The sequence below is a fragment of the Pelodiscus sinensis genome, chromosome 3 (genome assembly GCF_052426305.1).
Source record: "Pelodiscus sinensis isolate ZL-2025 chromosome 3, ASM5242630v1, whole genome shotgun sequence".
Lineage (NCBI taxonomy): Eukaryota > Metazoa > Chordata > Testudines > Trionychidae > Pelodiscus > Pelodiscus sinensis.
The window spans coordinates 130,211,955-130,224,288 of record NC_143054.1 but is presented as its reverse complement, the minus strand read 5'-3'; the positions used below and the strand labels follow the sequence as shown (position 1 = coordinate 130,224,288).

The following is a 12,334-nucleotide window of genomic DNA, read 5'->3' as shown; positions in this document are numbered from 1 at the left end:
ACCTTTTTACTACAGTCAAAACAACTGCCTTTCCTAAAGCTACCGACTTAAGATAAAGTTGGAGCATGCAGACCAATCTCTTATTTAAGATGTATTTATGCCTAAAATTAATCACACCTCACATTTAACCTTATCTCTCAGAAATGCATTGTTCATAGGCCTGAAAATTACTATAAAAATATTTAACTCATATAATGATGCAAATAAAATGTTAGTTACATCTATTTAGTTCTAGTGATGTTATTGATTGCGGAAGGCTTCTAACAATTGGTAATACTGGATGAATGCTAATCTACATGCCAGGAATATTGTGAGGATTACCTAATGTTTCTATGACTTTTTGCCTATGCAAAGTCCTGTGTAAATGCTCAACATAGTTATAATTATGATGGTGCTTTCCTTTAGGGTAAAAACCCAGTGGAATGCTGCAGGAACTAGTGTAACTCAATTGTATTCAAATTCTTTAGTGAATATTTAGAAGTTGAAGGGCTTGCCAGTTAAAACATAGCAAAAATACTGAATTGGGGATATGACGGGTGTGCATACCCTGCATTAGAACAGGAGGAGTGAAAATCCTGAGGCTGGAGGAAGTCCCACTCCCCCTTCAGCCAGACTGGGTCTGCTCCAAGTGCTGGGGTAGCATAAAGGACAAGAGAGCAGCTAAGTCCAGGCTGGCCAGTGAAGGGGAAGGACCTCCAGCCAGAGCTGCAATGGCCAGTGATCCAGACAGTGGGAACCAAAGTTCCAGGAGAATGCTGCTACTCAGGCCCAGAGGAGCCCCAGGGAAAAGCCACTGCTAGGGAGCCTGGAGATCCAGTTGCTACGTGGGATGACGTCCCAGCAGCTCCAGTAGGAAGGGTGCAGGAGCGGCCACTCCCATCCAGGTACACTCGGCGTGTTTCAGCTGGATTCCCCACCAAGAGAGTTGTAGACGGATCTACCACTCACAGGACCTTGGGTTGGGATCAGTGGAGCAGGGTGGGGCTAGCCACCAATCCTACTGACACTGGCTATTAGGCCCTACTGCCCTGAGCCAAAGACGGCCTACAGACTGGCTATTAGGCCACACAGCCCTGAGAAAAGGGTGGCTTGCAGAGACAAGGGTGGCTTGCAGACTTTGGCTACTAGGCCTACTGCCCTGAGCCAAAGGCTGCCTACAGACTCTGGCTAATAGCCCATACTGCCCTGAGAAAAGGGCTACCTACAGACTCTGGCTATTAGGCCACACAGACCTGAGACAAGGGCTGCTCAGAGACTCTGGCTGGTAGGCCATACTGCCCTGTGAGAAGGGCTATTAACTGACTCTCTGTGCTGCCCTGAGACAGGGGCTATTTACTGACTTTGGCCAGTAGGCCATACTACCTTGTGACGAGGGCTGCTTACAGACTCTGTCCATTGGGCCATTCTACCCTGCGAGCAGGGCAGCTTACGGACTTGGTGTTATCCAGAGACAAGGGGATATTTACAGATTAGAGAGGCGGCCAACAACCCTGTGGCCAATTGGGAAGCAGCCTCACCCCGGAATAGTCTCATTTCTGTGATGAAGTGTTCTTACCACACCATAGGGAAGCACTGTAAACTCCAGAGAAAGATACACAGAAACCTACAGTGGTTAGAAATAGAGACTGACTGGAAACAATAAAATATTATTTAACCTGGGAAAATTCAGCCTGAGACATTGAGTGGGAGGGAAGCTAAAACACAAATATTCAAAGTGACCAGGATATTGAATTTGGAAAGTAAAAATGCCAAAAAAACAGCTGGGATCAGTAACGGGCCTGAAGGTAGATATAGTAGAACACTGCTGTCCAATAGTTTATTCACTTACTGATATTTTAGGAACGCACATGCAAAATAAAAAATAGAGAGAGAGACACCACCTAACTGTACCACTTTATATAAATCTAGATAACATATTCAGTGTACGCATCACAATTCCAGAAATACCCAGGAACTTCAGATACTAATAAACATTAATAAGGCAAAGAGATATAATTAAAACAAACAAAAACCTAATTATGTGTAGATGGACCACATGACAGCCAAAGGTGATGATCATCTACAAGTGTTGTGCATGTGAACTGTACTCAGTAAACTCCAGAGCAGGAGTGAAAATGCTTAGAGAAGTCACAGGGGGATGTTAATTAGAAATAATGGCATGTAATTAAGGAGAAAAATCAGAAAAAATAGCAATAAATCATATATTTTAAAGCAAATAAACACTCCAGTGTCAGTACTCATTGTGAAACTTATATGGGAGTGTAAAAGCCTAGGTTTTGCCTTCTCACACTGCTAGGCATGGCCCCTCTCCCAGACCCAGCTACATCTTGGAAACTACAACAGGGGATGCAGAAATGTATGTATCAAAGATACAAGAGGCTTAAATGTGGTAACAACTTCTATTTTCCATTTCTATAGTGCTTCAAAATATTCATTTTGTGATTAGACTGCTGGGTAAAGGGAGTCTTGAATTTTATTTCACGAGGGAAAGAACTAAATCACCTTGTCCTTGGTCAGTGACTTCAGGCAACAAGCCTAGTGACTAATCTGGATATGAAACTTGCAGAAAGTTGTTTCGTAGGGGAATGGTATGCATGCTGGCCATCCTGATTTATGAGATGATAAACAATACTGAGTTGGCAGTTCTTAATAGTAGTAAAAACATTGGTATAGGTCTGTAAAGCAACCATAGTGAATAGTATTTTTGTAAATTGCTACTGATTATAACAATCTGTTGAAAGATTGACGAGGAGTCCTGTGGCACCTTATAGACTAACTGAAGTGTAGGAGCATAAGCTTTCGTGGGCAAAGACCCACTTCGTCAGATGCATGTCTGACGAAGTGGGTCTTTGCCCACGAAAGCTTATGCTCCTACACTTCAGTTAGTCTATAAGGTGCCACAGGACTCCTCGTCGCTTTTGCAGACTCAGACTAACACGGCTACCCCTCTGATGTTGAAAGATTAACATTTAAAATAATGCTCCTAGGTAACTTGTCTTTTTCTTTCATAAATAGAAGGCTGTTTGTCAGAATGCTGGCACATCACCTGGCTTTTTTTTTTTTTTTTTAGAAAGAGTAGCAAGGCATCTATTTTGAAAAACAGCATATCATGAACTTTGTGAAGAGCTATACATAAAATTAAAAGACTGATCTTGCAAGCCATCGTGTGCAGAACTCCCACTAAAATCATCAGATATTCTGCTCACAGACAGCTTCCAGAGTGAATTGTCCCCTAAGGAAAGGTTAGATTTTCAACCTTAACAGTGCCTTTTGTATTAACTAAAACTACAAGATATTGAACTTTTGTTTTACATAAATCCACAATCAAAAGAACAAAAATTTAAATAAAAAAAACATGAATGTATTAACTACAGAAAGACTTACATGCAAATCTCTGGAAAGGGTAACGTTGCTCATGTCAATAGCTCGAGGGCTGTAACCATGGGCAGCATCTACAGACACCTGAATGATGGATGTACAAAAACACAATGAATTATTACAAATCCTAGGTGCAAATAAATTATGTAACTTAGATATTCTAGGAAAATCACTAAAGAAAAAGCAAACTTGAGATAGACAGGTACACTCACATATCAATTGGCGGAAAATTGTACATGAGAGTTACATGAGTTTTCTTTTCTTGCCTGACTGCAGTATAGTTAGTACTAAAAATGGAACAAATTAACTGGAATCGGAGGCAGGTTTAAGAATGCAGATTAATCAGATAGTTACAATGCAAATATTGCCAGTTATTTCCAGAGACAGGACACAATTGGACAAAAATCTCTTTTGCTTAAATGGAAATTGTTCCTGAACAAAGATTTCACATTTGAATTCAGTGTGAAAATACTAAGGAATTATGACCAAACTAAATGATCAAGCTTCTTATAGATTTTTTTTTAAGAATAAAAGTAGAGATGGACCTGAACTAAAGGCATAGATCCTAAACTCCGGGAGAAGTTCAGACACACATCTGGATTAAAATGTTGCAGCTCAACCCCATCTTTACATAAAACAGTAAAATCAAAATAAAGCAAGTAAATCTATTGGGGTACGTCTACACTAGCTCATTAGTTTGAGCTAGGTAAGGTAATGAGGGCAAGCGGAGTTGCAAATGAAGCCCGGGATTTAAATATCCCGGGCTTCATTTGCATGTTCCCAGGCGCCGCCATTTTTAAATCCCCCTTAGTCCGAACTCCATGCCCGTGGCTACACGCAGCACAGAGTAGGTAGTTCAAATTAAAGATCCTAATTCGAACTACTGTTACTCCTTGTATAACGGTAATGAGCTAGTGTAGACGTACCCTTGTGTATTACTTCTGCTCAGAAGACACTGTCCTCTGTGAAATTCTCTTCCCATTGTAATAGGAAATCCTGGAGAATATTTTCACAATACAATGGCTAGTGTAGGAGGGGTTGCTAAGGGGGGGGGGGCATTGTTGGGATGTCCTATATTTTGGCAATCCCTGACAACCACATGAGCTCCTCTGAGCCACTACTAGTCAGTGTAAATTTACAAGTGTAAATTAGGGTACTCCAGTATATCCCAAGAACTAGCCCAGCACTCAGAGACCAGTACAGGTTAAACCTCTTGTAGCCAGACAGGAACCCCCCTTGTAACATCCATTTTTGCTTGCTCGAAGGCCCAGGCTGTGTGACCGTGAATGGCTGTAAACAGAGATACACCAATTGCTGACCAAGAGGCTGCCAAAGAGTGCCCTTGACTTAACCCATATTGATACGAACACACAGCCGTCCGCGGGGGGGAGGAATCTCTCGCCCAGTAAAAAAATGTCTAGTACTCACAATTTAGTTCTCTCTCTTGCAAGTGTAAATTAAGTTGAAACTTGCGCCACAAAACGGAGCAGTACAATTTAGCCTCTTAGATAAGAAAGAGGATACGGGCCTCCAGGGGTATAAAGATGGGTCCAGCAGCACATTTACTCTGAGTGTCAATCTACCATCTATCTGCTGGTTGGGTTAGGTGTTTGACCTCCCGAGGTTCCAAGGGGACGGCCACTTCATATTTGTCTTTCCTAGGAATTGAGAGACCGGCCCTGGCCTGACACGCTGGAGTCGAGAGGCACAGAAAGGGGTAAAAATTGTACCTGGATGTGGTCCTTTGTCTTAAGTGTACACATAGACATAGAGCTCTTTACAGATTAAGCTGTCACTTGGTACCATTATTTCTATTTTCTATCTTTATTTTCTTTGTAACCATTTTTAAAATCTGTATTTGTTAACAGTTAAGAAAGAGAGCAATAAGCATTGTAACCATATGCTTTTATAAGTCTTGTAATAAACCTGTAACTGTTTAAGCTTTAACCTGACTCCTTCAGTTCCTGTAATAGAACCAAGCACAGTTTAAAAGAACTTCAGCCGGTCATAAAGGGACAGGCATAGGAAGAGCTTGGGTGTTTGGATCTGTGTCATTCCCAGGTGACAGATCCGTTGGGGCACCTTTCAGCCTTTCCCAGGCTGCCCGCTGCGAAGGAACCCTGTGTTCTAGCAGCTAAAATCTAAGGTGTAATAAGCTCTTCCTATATAAAGGGGGGTCTGTTGGCCTGCTGGCCACCCTCTGTGTCGGGATCCCAGTCCTAGCAGTAAAGACACAGACGTTAAACCTTTTCTCGGAAACACACACACACACACACACTGCCCTGACCGTCAGCTGACACCTCTCTAGTCCGGCAACATCCCATGTCCAGCATGATGTTAGCTAGCTGGATGTCCAGCTATCATGAGCATTGCCAAGTTCTGCACAGTCCCATAAATTTTGTTTACCACCACCAATTCTGGCTCTCAGTTCTGTGCTGTTATTTAGCTCTAATTTACTCCTAAATGTCTTCTAAGACCAAGTAAGCAGTAGAAGTGTTGGTGATGTTGCTAGACAATATTGACCTCCTGTGGTTCAGCAAATTCTTTGTTTTGGCACAGATCAGGTCTCAAAGATGCTGGAGTAAGGAAGTGCAACCTGTAGTGAGCAGGGAAACTCACAACCCTTTATTCTACTTGTAACAAGCACTACTACAATGCTGTCAAGAAGCCTAGCCTGTATGCAGAATTTGGTATTGAAGCTATATTGTCATTTCTACAACATTTTGTTCTGACAAAACACTGAATCCACATTAAAATTTCACAGTGACAAAGGCTAGATGCTTAAGCAGTATGTTTAAATAGAACTGTGTTCTTGCTGAATACTCAAGCTTGATTTTAGAAATAGACTTCACATCTGGACGAATTAAAAAATATGCTGAAAGAACATGATATTTTCTCCCAAGCTTGTGTTGTAGGACAATATCTCTGATTCTGATTAGATTTTAGTATTGACAAGAGACATTCTTTCTTGAATGTGAACCATCACGGACACACTGACACAAAGGGGATAAGGCCAGACAGTGAGACACCAATAAATAGCTCAGTGACTATGCTTATTACAAGTACAATGTTGTTAGAAAAAGAAATCATCATTCAATACTAAGTTGACAGTGTTGAATTTGCTAATTAATTAATAAGGATCTCAACTGATTAACACATTACAAAGGGACATTCCCTTCCCTAGATATTCACATCTCCACACCAAATGCTGTGATTCTCCCACTTCTACCAGAACTTAATTAGCTTCATTAACACAAGAAACTTCTTCATTATATATACTCCTGCTTCTGTAACTTCCACTCCAATTCATCTGACAAAGTGGAATTTACCCATGAAAGTTTACACCCTAATAAATCTGTTCGTCTCTAAGGTTCCACAGGACTCCTCATTGTTTTTCCTCACATTTGTTTCAATCAGGTGACCATGGTTCTTGTATTATGTGAAAGAGAAATTAGTATTTCCCTATTCACTTTCTCCGTACCATTCATTATTTAATAAAGCTCAATCATATACCACCTTCATTACCTCTAAATAAACATGGAATATTACAGCTGAAAAGAAGAGCTTTCAGAAAGTTCTGAATGTATGGAACAAGTGATTAATAGACATGTGGACTCTACCTTCATGTACTCTAATATTCTACTTTGAGTTCTCTAAAAAAGGCAAATGTGGGAAGCTTAAGAACATCTAAAGCAAATTGTGACACTTGTATCTTAAATTCATCATCCTACTAAAAAGACAGTCACACACCCACACACACCATATCAGTACATAGTCTTTAATGAAATGGCTTGAAGCCTAACATAGTACTCACCTGACTTGTCTGAGATATGCGACGTGTCCTATTATAAAGAGCCATACTATCTCCCTCTCTTGTCCTTTCAATCCGCCATCCCCAAGCTAGCATGGTTTTCAAAGATTCTTTGATTGGCCACCGATAAATTTCTTTTTCCTAGGGCAAGTACACATGGGAGTGATTATCTTGATGATTACGTAACTGAATGGAATAAAATCTGATGTGTTATTACTAGTACTCTGCCCTGTTGTGTAGTAGTGCACGTTTACATCTACTGAGATGAACTGCAAACAGCCTGTGTATGGGTAAGGAGGCCAATTAAAAGAAATAGTAGGGGCAACTTTTCATTCCCAAGACACTCATGTAAACCAAATCATATAGGCATGCGATGAATAAAACTTTTCAGTATCACAGATGAGAAATGCAGAAGAGGCTTGACCTGAATCACTGGGCTGATGGTGATAGTTATAGTGAATTTTGCTAGATTTCTCTGATACGAATATGAAGGTGACAAGAATTATCAATTATTCTGAGTACACTGAGGAGCTTTTTCTATTCCTTGAAACGATCACCAAACCAAACCAAAGGCTATGCCTTCACTGACTGAAAAGTCATGTTTTTATTGTGGGATAATTAACACTCATTTGCTATCACATTGTAAAAACACAGTGGAGACAAGACACTTTAGTTTCACCACAAGGTTAACTTGGTGAGATCAGCGATGACCGGGGACATTGGTGCTGATCTTGCCTAGCTACCTTGCAGTCAACACTATATGACTATGTCTATACTCGCGTCTTCTTGCGTGAGTAATATGCAAATGAGGCTAAGCGTTGAATATCGCCGAGCCTCATTTGCATAACTAATGAGCCGCCATTTCGTGGAAGAGGCTCTTGCACAAGAGGGAGCTATCTACACTGCCTCTTCTTCCGCAAGAAAAACCCTCTTACACAATGCCATTCTTCCTCTCAAGTAATAAGTGTAACTGCATTGCGCAAGAGGGTTTTTCTTGCACAAGAAGGGGCAGTGTAGACAGCTTCCTCTTGCGCAAGAGCCTCTTCCGCAAAAATGGCAGCTCATTAGTTATGCAAATGAGGCTCGGCAATATTCAATGCTTAGCCTCATTTGCATATTACTCACGCAAGAAGACGCGAGTGTAGACATAGCCTAAATGTCTTGTGTCCATTTCGGATTACATAGCAAGGTAACAACCATGTTAGTTGTTTTGCTGGGTAAAACAACACAAACAAAACATATCTTTGTGTCAGTGAAGACAAAGCCAAAATGCCAAATTTCACAAGCAGACAGCTGCCTCTTTTCAAAGGCAGAGAAACAAACATTTAGAAATATCTGGGTAATGAAAAACCAACAAATTCCTCACCTTTTCTGATAATAGTTTATATTGTTTCATTAATGGCTGCACCTTGGAAGACTCAGAATACATTTCACCATATATCCATCCATTTGCAAACTGAAAAAAGTGAAGGAAGAAAAGAAAAAGAAATGGGAATATGAAGAAATAATAACCAAAAATCTTATATTTATTTACTTTTGAAAAATGGGTGCATTCTTCTGTAAGGCTATGTTTACACTACGTGTTTTGTCAGAAGAAGCAATGCAAATGAAGCACTGATTAGCATTTTGTCATGCTTCATGCTGCATTTGCAGGGCTTATCAAATCATTGAATCTACTTGCCTGTGGCGAGTAGATTTCTGCCGGTCACCCCGTTTATCGGCAGCGCGCGCATGTGCAATGTGGGTCTTGTGCATGTGCGGTACAGGGCTGGCAAGCAGATTTTGCCGCCATTTGTCAAGCCCTGTTCATTTGCATAATCTATTCTGATCCATTTTTGCGCAAGAGGTTTTTGCAAAAAAACATGCAGTGTGGACGTGTCCATTTTGCGCAAAAACCCCTTTTTGTGCAAGATCCTTATGCCTCTCCCAGAGAAGAGGATAAGCATGCTTCCTGGAGCAATTCCGCTATGTCTAATAATTGTGAAATAACGGACAGCTTATTCTGACTTCTGTAAGCCTCATTCTACAAAGAATAACGCATATTCCAAAATAGCTATTTTGAAATAAGGCATGTGTAGATGGTCCACTTCTGCTATTTTGAAATAACCCTTCACCAGGGCCATTCTAAGTTATTCCTCCTGGGGTTCAAAATTGAGATAGCATGTCTACATCAGGGAAGCCTGCCTCGGACTAATTTTGAGGCTTCCCTGCAGTGTATACGTGCTATTTTGAAATAAGCTATTTTGGAATAACTATTCCAAAATAGCTTATTCTGAAATAACTGTGCAGTGTAGACATAGCCTAAATGCTAACTGCCATTATGAGTGCTAACTGCCACTCATAATGTCCAGACACTTCTGAATGTCCAGACTTTTGTTATATTATCCCAATGTTAACTTAAATACATTTGAATATATTTTCTTGTACACTTGCCATGGTGTATGTTTGAACAGAGACCATGTCTGTTGGTTTTTACAGAGAGATAAAATAATTGTTGGAAAAGTAAAACTTGAAGTGTGAAGTAATACAATCTACCAACTGCATTTTTTTAAATGCTGTAAAAGTTACCCACACTGACATCAAAATGGCTAGCATGTTCAAGACATGATGACATGACTGCAGCTACCAAACTGTTGAAAAAGCAATTCTTAAAGTAAAAATAATGATAGTCTTAGCCAGACTATCACTGACGCCATGCTACAATAAGACCAAAAACTTGAATAAAGTCTTCAAAATGTGATATGAGCAGAACCAAAATATTCTGAATGCACTTTGGTAAGAAAATAATATAATCTTACCTTTTCCATTGACCATTTATCATGAGAATGTTCTGCATATTTGTTAATGAAATATTCCAGCTTTTCAGGAATTGTAATACTGAAAAAGGAAAAAAAACAAATTTCAATATCTTGTATATGTTATAATTTGAAAGTTTCCCCATAAAGTGTTTCATACAAAGCTCACTGAAATCAGTGAAACATCTCCTATAAGCTGAAGGCTTATCAGCTGGCAGAGACAGACAAGGAGAAAGACCTAGGTGTATTGGTTAATCACAGGATGACTATGAGCCACAAATGGGATGAGGCCATGAAAAAGGCTAATGCAATCTTAGGATGCACTAGGTGAGGTATTTCCAGTAGAGATAGGGAAGTGTTAATACCATAATACAAAGCACTGGAATACTGTAATTCTGGTCTCTCTTGTTTAAGAAAGATGAATTCAAACTGGAAATGGCACAGAGGAGGACTACAAAGGTGATCCGAAGAATGAAAAACCTAACTTATAAGAGGAAATTCAAAGAGTATGGCCTGTTCAGTCTAACCAAAAGAAGGTTGAGGGAAAATATGATTGCTGTCTACAAATACATCAGAAGGATAAATACCAGGGAAGGAGAAGAATTATTTAAGGCAAGTGTCAATGTTGGGACAAATACAAATGGATACGAACTGGCTATCAACAAGTTTAGAACTGCAATTAGATGAAGGTGTCTAAGGATGCCTCTACACTGCACCCTTAACTTGAAATAGCTTATTTTTAGTTAATTTTGAAATAGCTTATTTCAAAATTTGGCATTGTCTACACAACACCAAATTTCAAAAACATCCCTTAAACCTCGTGGAATGAAGTTTTACAGGGACACTGAAATAGCGCGTCTGTTATTTTAAAAGACGTGGAATAGCTGTTTTCGGATACTTCCGGTATCCCAAAGTAGCGCTGCAGTCTAGATGTAATTTAACTGACAAAAGAGTGACATTCTGGGACCAACTTCCAAGGGGAGCTATGAGGGCAAAAAACCTTATTGGCTTCAAGACTGATCTTAGTAAGTTTATGGAAGAGATTGTATGATGAGATTGCCTATACCAGGCATATGGCCTACCAGTGACTCCTAGTACGAAATATCCCCAATGGCTAGGAATGGCACACTAGATGGGAATAGCTCTGAGATACTACAGGGAATTCTCTCAGGTGTCTGACTGATCGTTCTTGCCAAGGTGCTCAGGGTCCAACTAACTGCCATTTTTGGGGGTGAAAATGAGTTTTCTGCTAAATCAAATTGGCAGAGACCCTGAAAGTTTCTTGCCTTTCTTTGCAGCATGAGTCACTTGCAGGTTTAAACTAAAGTAAAGGATGGATTCTCTCTAATCTGAAGTCCTTAAATCGTCATTTGAGGACTTCAGTAATGCAGGAACAGATTATGTGTCTATTAAAGAAGTGGGTGGGTGAGCTTCTGTGGCATGAGATATGCAAGAGGTCAGACTAAACGATCACATTCATCCTTTCTAGCCTAAAAGTCTGATGACTTTAACGGATGCTAGATCAGGCCCCTGAATGTTAAAGGAATCTTAACTTGGGGCTGTCCCTGTTCGAAGAATATTAACAATGACAAAATGTGCTGAATTTTTCTCATACCGGTTTAGATTACTAAACTCAATTTATTTGTGTTTTAAATTATATTTCAGTTCCTATTTTCTACAAATATAGTATATATATATATATATATATATATATATATATATATATATATATATAAAATAAATTCACTGTCAACCATCTTTCGTTAAAGCACATTATTAACCTGTAAATCTCATTACATAACTGAGATACTGCCGTTTACAGCCACTCAACAGATACAAATTTTAGATTCTATCGAATGTTTACAAGCCATTCAATATTAAAAATCAAAATCAATAAGCAAATAAACCACGCATCCTTCAGAAAGAGCAGTAATACTGCTCTTCCAAACAAAAACAAATACTATAGAATATTTTCTAATGAATAATTTATCATTCAAAGCAGTCTCCTATAGTTGTGCCCTTACAAAAGAAAAGGAAAAGTGCTTATTGCTAACTGTTTATCTTAGCACCCTCTTCTTCCATTCTATGACAGTGGATTAATGGATAGACAATATTACAGTGTCATCTACTGGGATGCAAGGAAAGTCTGTCTTTTACTCCTCTGTCATAGGATCAGAGAAAAGAGACGTATATAACAATTATTCCAAGTAGTTAACAATTAATGTAGGACTATGTACAAATTTATTCAAGTACAAGGTGGAAAGAAGCCATAAAAGATGCATCATGTATACTCCTTATGGTTGTTGATATTCTTTCTTTTTTTTTTTTTTTTTTTTTCTTTGAAGGGAGT

The 12,334-nt window shown here is 39.5% G+C and overlaps 1 protein-coding gene across 1 annotated transcript in view; it reads right to left on the bottom strand.

The window, feature by feature from the left end:
- The window catches only part of RYR2 (ryanodine receptor 2), a 646,972-nt gene that overhangs the window by 171,489 nt on the left and 463,149 nt on the right, over positions 1-12,334 (bottom strand). The window contains exons 54-57 of the mRNA XM_089777369.1: positions 9,988-10,066; positions 8,556-8,645; positions 7,193-7,330; positions 3,385-3,462 (exon numbers count right to left, since the gene is read on the bottom strand). Of these exons, the coding sequence (XP_089633495.1) occupies positions 3,385-3,462; positions 7,193-7,330; positions 8,556-8,645; positions 9,988-10,066 (385 nt within the window). The remainder of the gene's footprint in view (positions 1-3,384; positions 3,463-7,192; positions 7,331-8,555; positions 8,646-9,987; positions 10,067-12,334) is intronic.